At 35.6% G+C, this 19,614-nt stretch overlaps 1 protein-coding gene across 1 annotated transcript in view; it reads left to right on the forward strand.

Moving 5' to 3' along the window:
* The window catches only part of MALRD1 (MAM and LDL receptor class A domain containing 1), a 516,995-nt gene that overhangs the window by 335,629 nt on the left and 161,752 nt on the right, over positions 1 to 19,614 (forward strand). Inside the window, exon 32 of the mRNA XM_049777533.1 lies at positions 8,507 to 8,668. Coding sequence (XP_049633490.1) covers positions 8,507 to 8,668 — 162 coding nt within the window. The remainder of the gene's footprint in view (positions 1 to 8,506; positions 8,669 to 19,614) is intronic.

A 19,614-nucleotide genomic window follows, 5' to 3' on the forward strand; every position in this document is an offset into this window, starting at 1 on the left:
TAAGAGGACTGACAAACCTCTAAAAGGGATGGGGTTGAACTCCAGTGAGCATTCAGGGAGTGATCAGTCCAAGAGCCTCAGGAAAAAACAGCAAGCACTCTTTTAATTTAGTCTCTGAAGTGACAAAACAGCACTTGTGGCTCTTTCTAAAGGTTATGCAAATAAAAACAGACACATCTCAAATTCAAGATTCCATTTCTTACTAGAAAGGTTGCACATCCAGGGGGGAACCTTCTCTGCCTACTCCCTTACCCCACATCTTGTTTGACTTTTTAATATTTCCTCACTACTATTTTACTTTTCTGAATCTTATTTAATTAAGAAAAATCTTTATTTGAACTGGTTTTGAGGAGCCTGTTCTGAGTGGCTTTTTTGTTTGTTTGTTTGGTTGGTTGGTTGGTTTTTTTTGGGGGGGGTGTTATTTGCTTTGAGGTCACTCCTGGTAATACTCAGAGGCTACTTCTGATTTCATCTCTACTGTTTATCTATCTAGCCCTGCACTCATTGCTAAATTTAAATAGCATTGATAGAGCATTTTAAACATTTCAACTACATGGCATTAACTATATTTACACTGGTATTCTGCTACCATCTCCATTCATCTGCCAAACATTTTTATCTTAAAATGTTTAAACTTTATGTATGGGAAGAAGTAGATACAGGGTGAGGTTGTCTGTATCTAGGGGTGTTCAGGGCCTATTTTTGGGCTTTGTTCTCAGGGGTCATTCCTGGCAGAACTTTGGGTATCCTACCCAGAGATTGAACCAGGATCAGAGACATACATGGCAAGGCAGCCTCCCCCAATTTGTAGCCTCAAAATTTTTATTTCAATTAAATACTAACCTTCCTCTTCCCTCATCCAGCTTAGATCCTGCTGATGACTATTCCACATTCTGCTTCGAATCATTCAATGATTCTACATACCTTGTTTAAGAGGAATCACTTATTGTTTGTCTTTTTATCTTTCTGTTTTGTTTTGTTTTAGGGGGCACACCCAGTGATGCTCAGGGGTTACTCCTGGCTATGCACTCAGAAATTGCTCCTGGCTTTAGGGACCATATGGGATGCTCGGGGATCCAACCACAGTTCATCCTAGGTTAGCTGCATGCGAGGCAAAAATGCTCTACTGCTGCATCATGGCTCTGGCCCCATTGTTTGTCTTTTTGTTACTCGCTTACTTCATATAGTATAATGTCCTTATTATGTCATACTTGAGTTTTTGGGGTTTTTTTTTGGGGGGGGTCACACCCAGCAGTGCTCAGGGGTTACTACTGGCTCTATGCTCAGAAATCACCCCTGGCAGGCAAAGGGGACCATATGAGATGCTGGGATTTGAACCATTGACCTTCTGCATGACAGTCAAACACCTTACCTCCATGCTATCTCTCCGGTCCCTCATACTTGAGTTTTAAAGAACTACATTACATATATTTGGTTTTTGGGTCACACCTGGTGATACTCAGGGATTACTCCTGACTATGCACTCAGAAATCGCTCCTGGCTTGGGGACCATATGGGACTGTGGGATTAAATCGTAGTCCATTCTGAGTCAACCACATGCAAGATAAACACCCTATTGCTGCGCCATCACTCTGGCTCTAAAGAAATACATTATAGAAGGAATTAAAAATTATTGGTACCATTTGAAACTAAACTTGAATGCACCAGTATTATAAATATTAACTTAAAAATGATTATGAACATATAATCATTTAATATATCGTCATTGAAAGTACACATTTTTTCAAATGACATTTATTTTAAATGAATATTTTTAGTATTATTTCTACCTTATTGTAAGTTTACAAAAATTGAAATTTTTATATTGGCTGAAGAATCTGATCTTATTACGACTTCCAATAAAAAGGTTCTAAGGCATTTTGTGAAAACTTGATTTTTCCTAATACAGAAACATAATAGTTGAAAATCAGCAGTAACGTATCAAAACTGTGCCAATTTATGTATACTGTAAAGATAAATTAATATGAATATGAGATATGTTCAAATGACTACTGAGAATACACAGGAAATTATAAAGAATCATCAACTATTTACCTTTTGCTATCAGATATAAAGCACTCAAATATTTTATTAAATTATTTATCTCACATGTTTATAGCCCTATATGACTATAGAAAATACATTAATTTATTCTTCAAAAATTCACTTCCTAATTTGGTAAATTATTGTAAAAGGAATATATAAAACACCAGTTATTTGCTTTTTTACATAGAAAAGTTGTTCATAAAATATTTCTGGTTAAGTTTTAAATATAACAAATATTTTAAAAGTAATATTATTGTATTTGAAATTTATATATGAATATATATATGAATATATATATTGTATTTGAAATTTATATGTGAATACATGTGTGTGGGTTCAGTATAAATTTAAGTTTATAAAGTGCAGTCTGGAGAGACAGAACAGTAGTTAGGATATTTGCCTGAATATATATATGAATATATATATTGTATTTGAAATTTATATGTGAATACATGTGTGTGGGTTCAGTATAAATTTAAGTTTATAAAGTGCAGTCTGGAGAGACAGAACAGTAGTTAGGATATTTGCCTGAACACAACCAACTGGGTTTGATTCCCAGCACTGCATTTGGTCCTCAGAGGCGCCTCCACCCTGAACATGTGTCATGTGGACCCAACTTAGACTCCATGTGATCAAGCAGCAACTGTCCAATCCTGAGACCTAGACCCCAGACATAGAACTGACACTGTTCCCTGCAACAGCAACAGGAACCAAACTCCCCCTGGGAAATGCCTAATACTACTCTAGCACCAACTTGTGCCAGTTTTGATATGACATCTTGCCAAAGAGGAAATGGCAATAACTTAATCTAAGAGCAGGTTGCCCTAATGGTAAGATAAAATCAGAAGACAAGACACCCTTTTATCTGTGAAAAAACCAAGATTGCCAAATACACAAGCCTGACTTTGACAGTCAAGACTGGGTAGTATTTACCCTGGGACCAATACAAGAAGCCCTCACCTAGGCTTCGACCTAGGATCTGTACAAAAACCAAGATCTCCAATCCCAAGGGTCTAACTTTGACAACTGTGATGGAAGAGAAATTCTGGAAACATAACAAAAACACTCTATCTCAGGCTTCATCCTAGGATCGGTGCAAAAACCAAGACCACCATTTATAAAAGACTGATTACAACAACATTAATGGAACAGAACTTCTAGAACTGTAAAGAAAGACTCTATCTTAGGTTTTGTTCTATGACCTGTGTAAATACCAAGATCTCTAGTTAGAGAGACCTGATTTTATTATCTACAACTGAGCAGAAAGTTGCCTAGAACCATAAAAAGACGTTGGGGTGTGATAATGGGTCTGTAAAGAGCCTGTAGTTGGTCCCATGAGAGTTTGCTTTAAGGGTGGAGAATCTCAGTACCTCTTAGGGCAAGGAAATTCTTGTTTTAATTTCACCAATACTTACTGGGCCTTTGTAAAAATAACAACAACAACAACAACAACAATAATAATAAAATAGAAAACACAAAGTTTTTTAATAATATTTTTTATTTAAACACCTTGGTTACAAACATGATTGTGGTTGGATTTCAGTCATATAAGAGGGCACTCCCCCCATCACCAGTGCAACATTCCCACCACTAATGTCTCAAATATTCCTCCTCCTCACCCTGACCCCACCTGTACTCTAGACAGACTTTCTATTTCCCTCATACATTCTCATTGTTAGGATAGTTCGAAATGTAGTTATTTCTCTAACTAAACTCATCACTCTTTGTTGTGAGGTTCATGAAGTGGGCTGTAACTTCCAGCCCTCCTCTCTTTTGTCTGTGAAAATTATTGCAAGAATGTCTTTCATTTTTCTTAAAACCTGTAGATAAGTGAGACCATTCTGCGTCTTTCTCTCTCAGACTTATTTCACTCAGCATAATAGATTCCATGTACATCCATGTATAGGAAAATTTCATGACTTCATGTCTCCTGACAGCTATATAATATTCCATTGTGTATATGTACCACAGTTTCTTTAGCCATTCATCTGTTGAAGGGGAAAACTTTTTAAAGAAATTTTTTATTGCGGTCAAAGTGAATTACAATTATTTCACAGAAATATTTAAGGCACATAGTGACATTGAATGAGGGGCATTCCCACCCATAGTTTTGTCTTCTCTCCACCCCTGTTCCCTGTATCCATCCTGTATCTACCTCCTTTACCCACCCCCCAGAATGCTAGTGTAAATGTTCCACACTTGTACAGCTTGTTGTAAATTGGGTATTGATTCTGTTGTCATTGACTATCAGTTTGGTGTTCAAGTTTGATCATTTTTTATTTCCACTAAATGTTCGTTCGACTATCTGGTCTTGGAATCATCCATTTTTTTCCCTCAAATTGTGAGTCTGAACAAGATTATTACAGCAATGTGGTTCTGTTGGAGATATATGAAAAGATAGGGGAGAAGAAAAGAAAAAAAAACAAAAGCAAAAGAAGAAAAAGAAAAAAAAAAAAGAAAGGAACTTGGAGGAGTCCCTCTAGGTGTTATAAATTTCCCTAGAGGGAGAAAGGGAAAAAATAAGAAAAGGGTAACAAAACAAGACACAACAAACAAAGAAACAAACAAAACAAAAAACAAAAAAGCAAAAAAAAAAAACAAAAAGCAATAGGGCAGTAAAAACAAAAGTACAAAAATAACAAAATAAGAACAAACAAAAAACAGAGCAAAACAAAAAAATAAAATAAAAACCAAAAATGTTGGTTTGGGTTTTTTACTTTTTTTGTTTAGTGGTTTGGTTTGGTGTGTTTTTATTTCGTCTGTTTGTTTGATTTGTTTTTGTTTGTTGCTTGCATGTTTTTTGTAGCTTCTGATTTTGGTTAATTGTTCTTTTTTGTTGTTACTTTGTTGAGTTTTTGTGTGTTTTGTTTTGTTACCTTTTTCTTCATTTTTCCCATTTTTATTGTATATAGATATTTATAACACATAGACAGACTCCTCCTAGTATTTTTTCTTTTCTTTTTTTATCTTCAACAGAACCACATATCTTGAATAATTTTATTTATCCTCACAAATTGAGGGGGAAAATGGATGGTACCAAGACCAGAAAGTCATACAAACTTTTAGTAGAAATAAAAATGATCAGACTTGAACACCAACCCGAAAGTCAATGACAACAGAATCAATACCCAATCTACAAAAGCTTTACAAGTGTGAAACAGTTACACTAGAATTCTGGGGGTAAAGGATGGAGATATGGGATGCATACTGGGAACAGGGGTGGAGGGAGGAAAACACTGGCAGTGGAATTGCCCCTCATTTATTGTCACTGTGTACCTTTAATATCACTGTGAAAGATTTGTAATTCACTTTGGCCACAACAAAAATTTTAAAAAATATAAAAAATAAAGATAAATTACCAATAAGAAAAAAAATGAAAGACCAAAAGTGATCTCTGAGCACAAATCCTGGAGTAAACCCTGATCATCATTGCATGTGACCCAAAAACAAGCAAGCAAAATTAAATAAGCTGTACTGAAGTTCTCAGATATTTATTTTTTAATTGTCAGTCACCCCTTCAGTTTTATTGCCTTACTCACTTTTTATCTTCAGATTTCTTTCTTTTATTTTATTTTTCCTAAGGATCTTTGAGGTTTTGATATAAAAGCAGAAGGATTTGAATTGGGTTTTCAGAAATTGGAGTCAATTTAATCTGAGTGTTGCCCAAAACTTTGATGAACAGTTGTAGGAAGTATTTGAATTCATTAAAATGAAATCAATAAGTTGACAAATTAAAAAGCCAATGTTCTTCAACTCTACAGACCACTTGTTTCACATCCTTATGCATCTCACAGATGAGTTTATCACCTTGCATCTTGATCATTAATAATTTATGTTAAAGGTATTGGAGATACCTTGGAAACATCAGAGCTGGTTTCCTGTAGTCATATCTATATCAGATAATGGAGTATGTTACATGCTTTTTACAAAATGAATTTTAGAGGGTTATAAAGAAAATAATGAATTTTGGGGTTATTAAACTGTAGCCTTCATTTTCACATCTCCCTTGCTGTTGGGCAATTATTTTAATTCTGAGGTTCACTTCTTTATTTATATTACAAATACCACAATATTCTATGAGTCCTTCAGAAATAAAATAAAGCTGATTTACATATTTTTCAGGTTTCTAGGTTAATTATTTTAATTGTTTTGCTTAATTTTTAACAGGCTCTTGAACTTGTCAGTCATATTGATGGTTTACTTACATGTTCCTGATACATATATTGAAAGAAATACAAGATTTCTCATGACTGAGTTTTTATTGTGGGTTAAAAATAGAGATAAAGTTTTATTTTGTAACTCCTAATATAAAAATAGGTGACTCCTGATAAATGAACCCATTCTTTTTTTTTTATTTCTTTAAAATTTGTTTTTTGGTTTTTGGGTTACAGCCAACGGTGCTCAAGGGTTAGTGCTGGCAGTTCTCAGGGATTATACCATATAACTAAATACCATATATAGTCTCAGGGATTAAATTTGTAACAATGAGTGAACATGAATATGACAAAATCACATAAAAGGAGAGAGGGATAAGCTAAGCTTTATAACTAAATATTTAAGACACAGTTATAATTCTAAAGAGACAAATTCCTATCAATAGAGGTAAATTAATTCCTTTCTGTTTGGACTACTAAATAACATAAAAATGACATATATAGATTTTTAATAGAATGCACAGGTATTTCTATCGAATAGAAAACTTAAGCAATATGTGTTGTGTTAAATATCAATTAAATTAAGATATCTTTGAATTTAGTTAATTTATCAGATTGACATTTGTCTTCCAAAAATATATAACTGTATGGGCTCCTTCTTTATGTGCTACCATCTTCACATAACTGATTTTGTTATAAAAAATTAACTCACCATATCATCCCTAAACATCACCCCTTCCCACACTGTTCTGAGAAAGAACAACCAGGTCATTTTTTCTTTTTAATTTCTCCTGAATAATAAAGCAATTTTTCTCACCATGAGACACACCTTTTCTTCAGTGACTCTATAGTTTCCTTTTTCCATTATTTTTTGCCTCCTACCTCGGATGCTCAGGCTTACTGCTTGCTCTGCACTCAGGGATCACTCTGAACCCAGTGCTGGGTTCAAAAGTGCAGGATATTGAATCTGGATTGGTTGCAAACATGTTCCTGGCTGTACTATCTCTCCTTATGTCTTATGTCTGGTATTTCACCCTAACAGATGTCCAAATGTAGCAGGACAAAGAGAGAACAGCATAGTTGCTGGAAATGCAGTCTGTTACACCTTAAAATTTAGAGAAATTTTGCAAGCAGTTTGGCCCTAATAGCAGTTCTTTCCTAAATAAAAGGAGGAAATGCCTAAAGAATTTAGAAATTAATTCTAAGTGTCAGGAATAATTCCTGAGTGAAGAACCAGGACTAACCCCTGAGCATTGCTGGATGTGTGGCCCCCAAACAAACAACAAAAAAATACAATAAATGAAAAGCTATCTGGAAAAGGAATATTAGAAATAGCATAATTGTCAGATTTCCAATATGAGTTTAAAAAAATCAATGGTAATCTCTGTTGTTTCACACTAATTAAATGCAAACTGTTCATTCTATTAATCAATAAAGACATTTTTTACAGCACCTGCTGAAAATAATAAGTGCTGAAGAAAAAAATGAAAGCTCATATAAGTGCATAATTCTGGTCCTCTTCACAGATGACTGGATAGTAGACAATTGAGTATTTTCTAGTCATGTATTTCATCGTGAACAACATAATGTTAAATACTGTCAGTCACTACCTTTGGAAGGGAGAGTCTTTCATTATTTAGTGACTCGTTTGGAGTGTTGTGTGTGGGAGATTGTTGTAATATGCTAAGAGGATCCGTGTTCTGGATGGTTAACTACTTCTCCCAAAACATGTTTTCTTTAGGAAATATCCTTGCTATGCAAAAGGTCTACACTGTTCAAACACCAAAGTGAATAGAATACATCAGCATCTGTTGAAATGCGATGTACCCAACCCTGATTATCTGTGTTGTTACAATGCTATGTTAACGTTCATGTGTTCATTTTTTCTATCTTGTGTTAATATAATTAGTCAATTCATATAACTATTTAATTAATAAGGACAATATTCATGCTGTGCTTCTAGATCTTGCAATAAAAAACTAGAGCTTTCGCCAAAGAATACAGATGCCCTAGTTTTTAATTGTATGTATAAATAAATGTGGTTGCCAGAGAGATAGTACAGTGGGTAGGTGGGGTGCTTGCCTTACACATGGCTGACCTGGATTCATTCACCTGTATACTATATGGTCCAAGAGTAACTCCTTAGTTCACAGTCATTAGTAACTTCTGAGAATTGCTAGTTATGGCTCAAAATAACATAAAAATATTTTAATGGCATGTAAATAATCTCTTAAATATGCATAAATGTAGATAATGTCAAAAGTTATTTACATTCTAATATATCCCATTATGCTTTGTTTCCTTAGCCCAGTATACAAGCACAGCAGGGAGCTGCAGTTTTGAAACAGCTTCTGGAAACTGGACCACGGCCTGTCATCTTGTTCAAGACTCTAATGATGATATGGACTGGGTTATTGGCAGCAGTATTCCTACAGAAACATTGACTCCAGAATCTGATCATACACCAGGTAAATCCAAATGTGATACCCAGTGGCTTAACTAGAAATCTGCTTTCACTATTTGAGTGAAGGTCAGAGTAGCTTATTATTGATATTATTTGTCTCCTATTTTAAGAAACTTTTATTTGTTTTATACTCAAGTGAACTGAAGGTCCCTAGTTGGACCTAGTGTGAGTGAAAGGCATTAATAAATTAATAAATAAATTAATGCATAAATTAATGCATGGATTAGACCAAATCATGTAGAAAGCAATGGAAATAGTTGTACAGATTCTACAATGGCCACTAATTTTGTTCCCATAGGTGTCTTGAAAGACTTGTCAAATGTCTGATGTCAGAAGTCTTGAAAACCCATACAATTTTGAAGAGTTTTGCTTCTTGTCTTGGGATTTGGAAATAATGTTCATATATTAGAGTCCATAAGAATAAAATATTTTGGGGGGCATAACGTGATGCTCTGGGGTTACTCCTGGCTATGCACTCATAAATTGCTCCTGGCTTGAGGTTCCATATGGGATGCTGGGGGATCAAACCAAGGTCTGTCTTAGGTCAGCATGTGCAAGGAAGAATAAAATCTTACATTTTACCTTGAAGTCTTTTCCTAGAAATCTAATTTTACTTGGGATTAAACAAAAGATTTTGCACCTTGTTTGGGCTATTTTCAAATTAATACAGTAAGAACAGTTTCACCGTCTAAAATTTGTATAAAATTTATTTTAGACTATTAAGTCTAAAACAGGGTGTACAGAGACAAATAAGTAGAATTAAGGTAGGGCTAGGTGGGCTGGTATTTTTCACATTGGTAATCTGGACCCCTCCGTAAAGTATACATTGCATAGTAAAAATGTTTGAGCTCCTGTCACAATTGTGTAACTTCCAGAAAGTTACTGCATCTCCTGAAGACTTCCTCTCCAAAATCAATGAACCAGCATATTACCCATTTCCTGGTTATCTATGAAACATTCAGAGTAGGAATGACAGATTCTGAATCTCTAGAGAAAGATGAGATAATAAGCTTTCAAAACTGTTTCAATTCATGTTTTAGAAAGGAACCCAGGTGATTTGGGCCTTCCATAAGCTTGGGCAGGATCTTTCCACTTTCTCCTCCCATCCTCCCTTATCTTTTCTTCTCCCATCTTCCCTTCCCTCCATCTCTCTTCTTGAGAATAGACTGCTGGACATAGAGTCAGTAGAGAGGACTGACAGCAGAGATACACTCACATCAAAAAAAGAATATGCTCTAGTCATTGCATTGAAAAGGCAGTAAATACTTCATAATTCTTCTGCCATCTCACTGCAATCTCCATGTTTACTTCATGTCTATAAAATATATATGAGCTGTAGACAAGTGAGCATTTGGAATGCTGCCCCCAAAGAGCACTCAGGGGTGCTCATGGCTTATTTCTGGTTCTGTATGTAGTAATCATTCCAGACTGGACTCACTGGGACCATATAGTGTGGAAATTGAACTTGAGGCAGCTGTTCACAAAACAAATGCCTTACTTGCTGGTGCCTTATCTCTCAAGCCCTCCCCAAAGTAATGTTGTAAGTGATTCTTCTTTTTTTCATTTTTTGCTTTTTTGTTTTGTTTCATTTGTGGACCACACCCAGCAGTACTCAAGGATTACTCCTGGCTTTGTGCTTTTAAGTCACTAGTGGCAGGCTTGGGGGACCAGAAGAGCTGCTGGGTATGAAACCCAGGTCGGCCTTGTGCAAAGCAAATAAATGCCCTTCTCATTGTGCTATTGCTCCAGCCCCAAGTGATTTTCTTTTTAAGGAGAACAATTTTATCATTTTTCTTAGGAATTGATGGATATATCACACTTCGAGATTATTCTAATTTGGAAGAAGTGCTTTTGTTGACTCACTCCTGTCAATTTTCAGGGGTTGGCTTGGTGCTTTGGAGGTAACTCCTGGCAGGGCTCAGGTGCCAGGAAATGAATCTTGGTTTCTTGCTTTTGAAGCCTTTGCTCAGCCCATTGAGCAATGCAGTTTTTATATGATGTCAACATTAAATTTGTGAACTTGAATTTGCACAAAATGCTCTCCGTAATCTAGATGGCTTCATCCAATCAGCTGAAGGATGGAATTGAAACAAAAGACAAACTGCTGTTCCCCAATAAATTAATTTGAAATTCATTTGCAATGCTGGTTCTCCAGTCTGCTGGCCCACAGTTCAGATTTGGGACTTCAGTGTTTTCATGATCATAGAACTCTTTCCACTAAGTGTCATTTTACATTTCTATACATTCCATTAGTTCTGGTTCTTTAGAGAATCCTAAGTGTTATAATATTCTTACATTTCAGTTCAGGCACAACTAAAAAGAGTAATGCTACATGGAATTAAAATTAAAGTTTGGAGGACACACCTGGTGGTGCTCAAGACTTACCCCTTGCTCTGTAGTCAGGGTTCATTCTTTACAGGGTTTAGAGTACCAAATGCCATTCTAGGGATTGAATCTAGGCCAGCCAGCCATGTGCAAAGCAAGTACCCTATCCTGTACTAAATCTTCAGTCCCTTAAAATCAAATTTTTGTGGGAATGGTATTTACAATTGACTAAGATATTTTATAACAATGAAAAAAAAGGAGAATGAATTTATTATCTTCCTGGAATAAAGCACACACCATGATATTCAATTACAATATGGTCATTCATTCTTATCTTAAGTATTTTTGGTTTATCTTCAAACTGTAATATTTTCATTCCTTTGAACTACCAAAATGTTCTTCCTTTACCTTTCTTAAGTTTATTTTTCCTTAAAAATATGATGTTCTTGTACATCAGATTATAGACTAATGGAACAGCATATACAATAAAGGTGCTGAGGCTAGTAGTTAAAAGAGAATTTAGAATATATCTAAGATTAGTGTAAGGTGAAAGTAATAATAAATATGGTAATGCATATCTGGCTATACACAAGAAAGGAATTTACACTCTACATTTCTTCTGTATATTTTATACAAACATTAATTCCAAATGAATTAAATACTGGCATATAACAAATAACAGCAATAAAACTTTTACAAGTAAACATTGTAATTTTGTACAATTTAAAGGCGGGCTCTAACTTACAAAGGACCAGAAGCTATGAACAAAAATAAATACATATTTAATTATGTAAAATTATATCTATGATCTAAAAATTCCATAAACAAAGTCACCAGGCAGGTAATAGGTTAGAAATTTTTTCTTATATAGCAAGGTGACATGCATGCAGATAATTCTTTTTTTGATTTTTGTTTGTTTTGGGGTCAGACCCAGCTATGTTCATGGCTTTCTACTTGCTATATACTAAGAGATTATTCCTAGTGGTGCTCAGGGCATATGCAGTGCCAGAAATTATAATGGCACATATGATGCCATTTTAATGGCATATGTAATGCCAGCCCCTTACAAAGATTCTCCTACTCAGTGGAGAATCTCTCTAACCTGATATGGATTACTTTTACAAATACACTTGAAATAGCAATTTTGATAGTGAGAGGATTTCAAAACCAATTAACCGATGACCAAATAATTAGTGAATAAATGGAATGATACTCGAGTAAGTTTATAAATGATCAAAAATGAAAATGTTTATAAGATAGGAACAGATGATCAAATATATATCTATAACATCTAAGAAGAAAAGTGGAGAAAGGATATTCACAATGTAGTTTCAAAATTTTTCCATTTTGCAAAGCATTCTAGCTAAAAGTACATGTTTTAAAGATATTTGCTCCAGCATTATTTATAGTTGAGTAAATGATAATGGAATAGATGAATCATTTTATAATCATTTTTTTTCTTTTTTCTTTTGTTTGAATAATAAATATCAGACTCTACTCTTGTGGAGACACATTAGCAACAACAAGACAAAAATGGCACATTCATAGTAGAGTTGACATTGCAGAAAAAGAGGAATAGCATCTTATGGAGTTAAAATCAGTGATATATCTGTATTTATAGTTGAGTAGAATAGAATAGTTGATAGTTCATAGTTGAGTAGTAATAGAATTAAGTAGAATCACGGAAGACAGTACCTAGCTGTGTGTTTTAGAATTGGAGGTAGGGTTGGTATTTATCTTGAACACCAAGATAAACACTACATTGAAAAATGCCTTTAAAAAGAAAAAAAGACATAGTAGGGATGAGAGTAGGGATAGAGCCATGTGAAAATCTAAGCCCACGAGAGTTCCAGACAGGAGGACAGTGAGTGCCACTGCTCTGGAATCTCTGCTAAGTGGATGTCTTCACTTGCTCACTAGTGAGGTTTTGTGTTTTGTGTAATCATAGGCATTCACTGTTTTGTTGTTATCTTGTACCCTGTGTGTTTTGTAGTTTTTCTGGTCTCTGCTACTATCTGCATTCATCTCCCCAGTATTATCAGCTCAAAACCTTTAGAAATTGCTATTAGTTCCTGACAAAGGGCCAGGAAGTGGTGGTGGTGGTGGTGGTGGTGGTGGTGGTGGTGGTGGTGGTGGTGGTGGTGGATGTTTAAATTATCTCCTATTGAGAACTAGGATCCAACTGCATCAGTGTTGTTTATTCTCCAGAACACACAGTTGTTCTGTTAGAGATCTATTAGAGATTCATGCCACACATTTGAATTTTAGAGGTTTTTAAAATGCATAGTTAGGATAATAAACAATATGCAAGATGACTATATATATTTATTCAACCTATGATGCAATAATAAAAGCCCTCTTATTTCATGCCAGGGATTGAATCTGAACCTCCTGCATGCAAAGCAAGCACATTAGCCTTTGATCTATCTCCCAATCATCTTTTTTATTCTTTCATAACTTGTGTAAATTCATTAAAGGTTACTTGAAAAGTTTTTAACCAGAATCCTTAATTCATACTGTACACAACTCTTATACTAGTACAAAACTATACTAGTACTATATGTAATAATACAGATACATATACTAAAAGTAATAACTCTGACATTTCATCATCCTTCCCATTAATTAATACTTAATTACAGAATTACAGAATTCTGCCCTCAAAGGAGTCTGGTTATATCATCCTTACTACATAAATTTGGGTCACTGAACTTCTTTAGGCATCTCTGAGACAACAAGATACTAATAAATTGTAAGAACATTAATTAATTTTGACCTTCTGGGGAAAACAATTCTTTATAAGTAGGCAAACAGAATCAAAGTATCCCTAATGTATTTCTAAACACTACTGTGCTGCTGTCAATGAAAGCTGTATTTATGGATCTTTTCATTTATTGTTACCAAGATAAAAAATCGATACATAGGGAAAAATATTCAGACTATTAGAAGCCTATTTCTGAGCTTCTTCCTAGCTACTGAAAATTTATAGAAAACTAAAAACATTGATGCTCTAGTCTGTACATGAATAGCATTCAAACATGGCATATTGGGGATTTAAGGATAAGGATCAAATCTATATGATGTTAATTTATGAGATGGAATCTAAAAGACTGCTGTCCTTGTCTGTATTTTCTCATTCATAACTTCATTTCATTTTAATGGTATAGTTTCTCATCTCCACAATTAGACTATAAATGCCAGCAAGGCAGTAGAAATAGCTTTCCTATGTTTATATTCCTTTGAGCATATTTAAGTTTAGCTCTAAATAAGTACATTGTTGCTTCCCTATTAGTTGTATCAAGATCTTTCTGTATTTGTGAAAAGCAAAGAGAAATGGAAATAAAGAATGTAAGATAATTTTAATGTTCCAACACAACATATTGAGTCATTAATGTAGTGTAGATATCAGTTCTTCCTAAATCTGCCTTTTGTTATTGTCCATATTTGGTACATAATACAACATATTGAGTCATTAATGTAGTGTAGATATCAGTTCTTCCTAAATTTGCCTTTTGTTATTGTCCATATTTGGTAAATAATATTTGTACCCAAGGATGTGGAATCCATTCAAACATCTCAGATCGATACTTTTGTGTAGATAATATTACGTAAAACATACTGAATATAATAGCTGCTTAGAACCTTGTTTCTCAACATTTTTTCCAATTGTGCCTCCATTGACCTTGTTTCCTTCTTGTGTCTCCGTTGAACTACCAGTTGGACTCTAATCTCTTACCTTGGTTCCCCATTTACAGGCATTTCACTTGTGTCCCTCATGGGATACTTAACAAAAACAACTTTCTTTACCTGTTGACAGACTCCTCCAGACGTGTGACAACTGTGTCTCTGTTGGACAGAGCAACTTGGATATTCTTCCTTTGGAGCAAAGAAACAAAGAGGAGTCTTTGATCTCTTAAGCCTGACCGATGAGTAGGATGTGTAGTAGAGTAAAAGCTAATCATCTGGAAGATAGATCTTAATCCAGTTTTTTAGGGTCAGAGCTTTCTAGAGAGTTCTGGTTAGATCTCCAGTCTGTGCTTGAAAACTCTGCAATCTATCTTTTTGTAGGTTTTATATCCCTCCATCTCTCTCTCTCACTCACTCACTCACTCACTCACTCACTCACTCACTCACTCACTCACTCACTCACCCACTCACCCACTAACTCACATACTCCAGTCTCTAACAGAGAAAAAAGATACTCTAATATCAATGTTTGGTGCATTGTGACTTAGTCAGGAATATGTAGTTACAGTTATGAAAGATTCTCTGGTCACATTTAGAAGACTCATTCCCATCTGGAGAGAGAGGACTAGGGAGGGAGAGAGAGAGAGAGTAGAAGAACAGTGCAAGAGACAGAGAGATGAATGAAACGATTCGGGGAGAGTGAGGAGCGGAAGAGAAAAACTGACAGAGTTTCTGAAGCTCAAACCAGTGGACTAGAAATATTTTATAGAATTAAGGAAAAAATAGTATACACCTTCAGGATGAGGATGGATGGAGAAACCAGCTGCAAATTGTAAGCCCCGGGAAACTAGTCATCTGCCATTTTTTCAATGCAGCTGCAAAGATTGCCTGAGATGGCACTTTGCAACCTTCTTACACCTGCCAACTGACACCTGGACTGCACATAGGACCATGGTCTGGCAGCAATAAACAAGGTAGACTCAATGGGCACAGATTCAGGGACAGGTGGTTGATGACCACTGGCTTCAGATCAAAGTAAAGAAAAAAATACTGCCCTGTACAGAATCATATCCCCCCAAATGGTACACTGTAGCCTTTACCCCAGTGGCATAGGGCCCATTGGAAGAAAGGACTGCTCAGGAATCATGTTACTTAATCCTGAATGAGATCTAAAGAAAAACCTAACAATGTAGGACTTGGCTGTCCTGACTAGAAGAAAGAAGAGTAAAAAGTACCTTAAAGAAAGGACCTGGTGAGGGTCCTCCTTCTCTCAAAAATCTGGTAAGCCTGGAGCTGAAACTCGGATCAACTACCTCACCCAAATTGGCCTATAAAGGGCTACTGGAAGTCAGGTAGCTTGAGAAACAGGCAGGGCATATGAATGTGTGGAGAGTTTAAGAGAGAAGCCCCCAGACAGGCCTGTGTGCTTGCCACCTCCATTTCATTCTCTGAGTCTGCAACGGAGAGGAAATTAATTTCTGGTGCTTCAGCCGGGCGGCCTTAATATTTTATCATAACAGCCAAGCTGACTAAGACAAATACCAAGAAAGTGTGTGAAAAAATTCTTTAAAGTAATTCTCTGCTGCACAACAGCCAGAAACACCTGCAGCGTCAGGAGCTGCCCCCACCCTTTCGGCAGCAGCTTCCCCACACAGCTGCTCACAAAAGCGCCCTTTTCTTTCAGCATCAAAATCAGCGAATGGCTGCCTGAAGAAAAATTGGCCCTCTGCCTGGAAAGGGATTATCCTGAGATAATTGCCGCCTGCGAAGGCGGCAAAGTCACGCTGGGGTTACACAGGAAAGACACAAGCAGTGGGAAGGGAGAAGTGAAGACAGAGAAAGAGTAGACTGTTCAGGAAGGAAAATGGTGGCTGACTACTGCCCCACACTGGGCCTCTCACTTCAACCTAGGACAGTCTCACACTGGGCTGAGGCTAGATGGTTTTAAACATAGCTCTTTGAGGTTTACCTAGGAATATTCTGCTTTAATTTGGGTTCATAGAAGGGCCTGATCTTCAGGATGTTTGAGAAGTCCTCAGTGAGATTATGAAAAGTAACCAAGCCTAAAAGAACCTGTCATTTGGGGTAACCAGATGTCTGTGTCCATGAGGGCTGACCAGGCCCAGAGTCCCCACTTCTCATCCAAGAGTTTGCATCTAATCACCAGTTCCCTGCATGGGGTAACAAGTGCCTTTTTGCCTAGTTTTAAGTGAATAGTCAGGGGCCAGCTCACCTTTAAAGACAATCAAGTATGGATGACAAGTATGTGAAAGAGCTATTAACCCTGACATGATCAAGTGATCAGGTGAATAAAACACAGGAATTGGGGGCCGGAGAGATAGCATGGCGGTAAGGCTTTCGTGCAGAAAGACGGTGGTTCAAATTCCCGGCATCCCATATGGTCCCCCATACCTGCCAGGGACGATTTCTGAGCATGGAGCCAGGAGTAACCATGAGTGCTGCCGGGTGTGACCCAAAAACCAAACCAAACAAAACAAACAAAAAACAAACAAACAAACAAAACACAGGAAGTGACCACAGGGAATTGGAAAAGTACTCATCTCTGGGATCATTGCAGTCTCTTGGATATTACTTTGCATGCTTTCATGCAAACTTTATATGTTTTCAGCATATGCGATTACATATATGATAAGTTTAATTTCCAGCCCAACATAAATGAAATTCATTTTTGAAAAAAGAACATATAATGTTCAAGTGGTTGAGGCCAAGGATATAGTACAGAGGTCTAGGGGGTTTCTTTGCAGGTGGTAAACCCTGGTTTAATTAAAAAACAAAAACAAAATATTAGGCCGAAGTACTAGCATAGAGGTAAGATGTTTGCCTTGCATGCAGAAGGTCAGTGGTTCTAAACCTGGCATCCCATATGGTCCCCCGAGCCTGCCAGGATCGATTTCTGAGTGTAGAGCCAGGAGTAATCCCTGAGCGCTACCAGGTGTGACCCCAAAACCAAAATAAATAAGTAAAATATTAATATTTAGTGGTTACCCAAAAATGATATTAGTCAAAATAAAAATTAAATTATGTTTTATTTTTTGTCACATTAGAAATTAAGCCCAAGACCATACACATGCAAGCATTTGTTCTTCCACTGAGTTCTATTCTCAGCTTATAATTTAAATTTACTATTATTTTTCTGGGGTTTGGGAGTATATGGTGATGCTCAAGGCTTATTCTTGCCTCTGAGCTCCTGGAAGGCTTGAAGGACCATAAAGTTGCCAGGGATTGAAAATGGGCAGATACGTACAGGAAAGTACCTTGCCTGCTGTAAAATCTCTCCTCCCTTCTATTCTACCATTTGATGAAATAATAGTGTCTGTAACACATTGAATTTAAGACTACAACAGGAAGTATTTATTACCTATCATGGATAATCTTTACATAGTTAACTATACTAAACCATTTCAAGTCTATGAATGTATATTTTGTATTTTTATCAATATTTTGATAAAAATTTTCTTAAGTAACTATAGTGTGATCATTCTTATTGACAGAAAAATATTTTTCTTAATAAAATGATTAGTGGTCCTATTAGCAGTCACAATCTGAAGCTCTTGAATAAGAAAAATTTTTCCTTCCTACATAATTGGGTTTGAACCCAATATCGATGACAAAAATCACATCACATTTCTTACCACCATGACAGCTATGACCTTCAACATGACTATAGTCTCCTAAATCTCTAAGAGTCAAATACTAGATTTACTTTGGATTTCTTGCACTAACCCTGAATTAAGCAGGACTATCCCCAAAATCTGATCTGGTTTGCTATAAGAACTTATTGTAAATCCAAATATAAATTTATCTTAGATTATTTTAGAAGCTCTTTACATAGTTGAATTGTCAAAGCTGTTCATTTGGTTTTGTCCCTAAATAAATACCTCATTTTTTCATTGCCAATATTTCTTCCCCTTTGCATAAATCATATATAATAGCATTTATGCAGGTCAGCATATTTTATATTTTTGCATATTTTTGCCCCATATTTCTTGCTTTAGTTTTTATTATGTCATTGCAACATAAATACACTAGGTAAATAATTTTTATCAGAGAATGATACATGATTTAGTTTAAATTTATTATAATCCCATCATTAATATTTCAATATTATATTAATTCCTTAAAAGCTTGATGTGAGTGCTTTCCATATATTATCATAATGCAATTATTCAGTGAATAGTTTGGTTTGGAATAGGAAACTTAAATGGCTTACCTTCTTAAAATACAGTGTCTGTTTAATCATGTTTGTTTCCTTTCTATGAAATAAAAGAAAAGACATCAGTACTCCCATGTTCATTGCAGCATTATTAACAATAGTCAAACTTTGGAAACAGACCCTCTACATGTCTTATTTAATCTAATTGTCATTTTCTTCTACCATTCAGCAGCATCTCTACTTTCTCTTGTGTTATATTTATAAAATAGTTATTCTTGTTTAAATTCTCAGTAGTGCCATAAGACTACTGAAACTTTTAGGCTGATAAACAATGTCTTGCAGAGTTAGTTTCTCGCTGCAAAAGAGCAGTGATTTACAGTCAGAATTTGTTTGTGTATCAACATTAAAATAAAACATTTCAAAAATTCATAGTGAGTTTTGGGTATTCCTTATTATTCTTAGACAGAGTTGACTTTAGTGACTGTTTGTAGGTAACAACAAGCCTAGATTCCTATAATGTTTCTCCAAAACATTTGCATGATCCAACAGTGATGTCTTTTTTATTGTCAAACAGTGAGGATAATATAAAAGTACCAATCTGTTTTCAATCATACGCATGTAACATTCAAATTGATAACCCAACAACTTTGTTTCAAATTCTTCTGTCTTTGGGAAAGAGTTTTATCTTGGTTCAATATGTCTACACATTAAAACACCTTCAAAAAACCTTAATTGTACTAAGAAGACTCCAGATCTTGCTGTAT

This window comes from Suncus etruscus, chromosome 7 (assembly GCF_024139225.1).
Source record: "Suncus etruscus isolate mSunEtr1 chromosome 7, mSunEtr1.pri.cur, whole genome shotgun sequence".
Lineage (NCBI taxonomy): Eukaryota > Metazoa > Chordata > Mammalia > Eulipotyphla > Soricidae > Suncus > Suncus etruscus.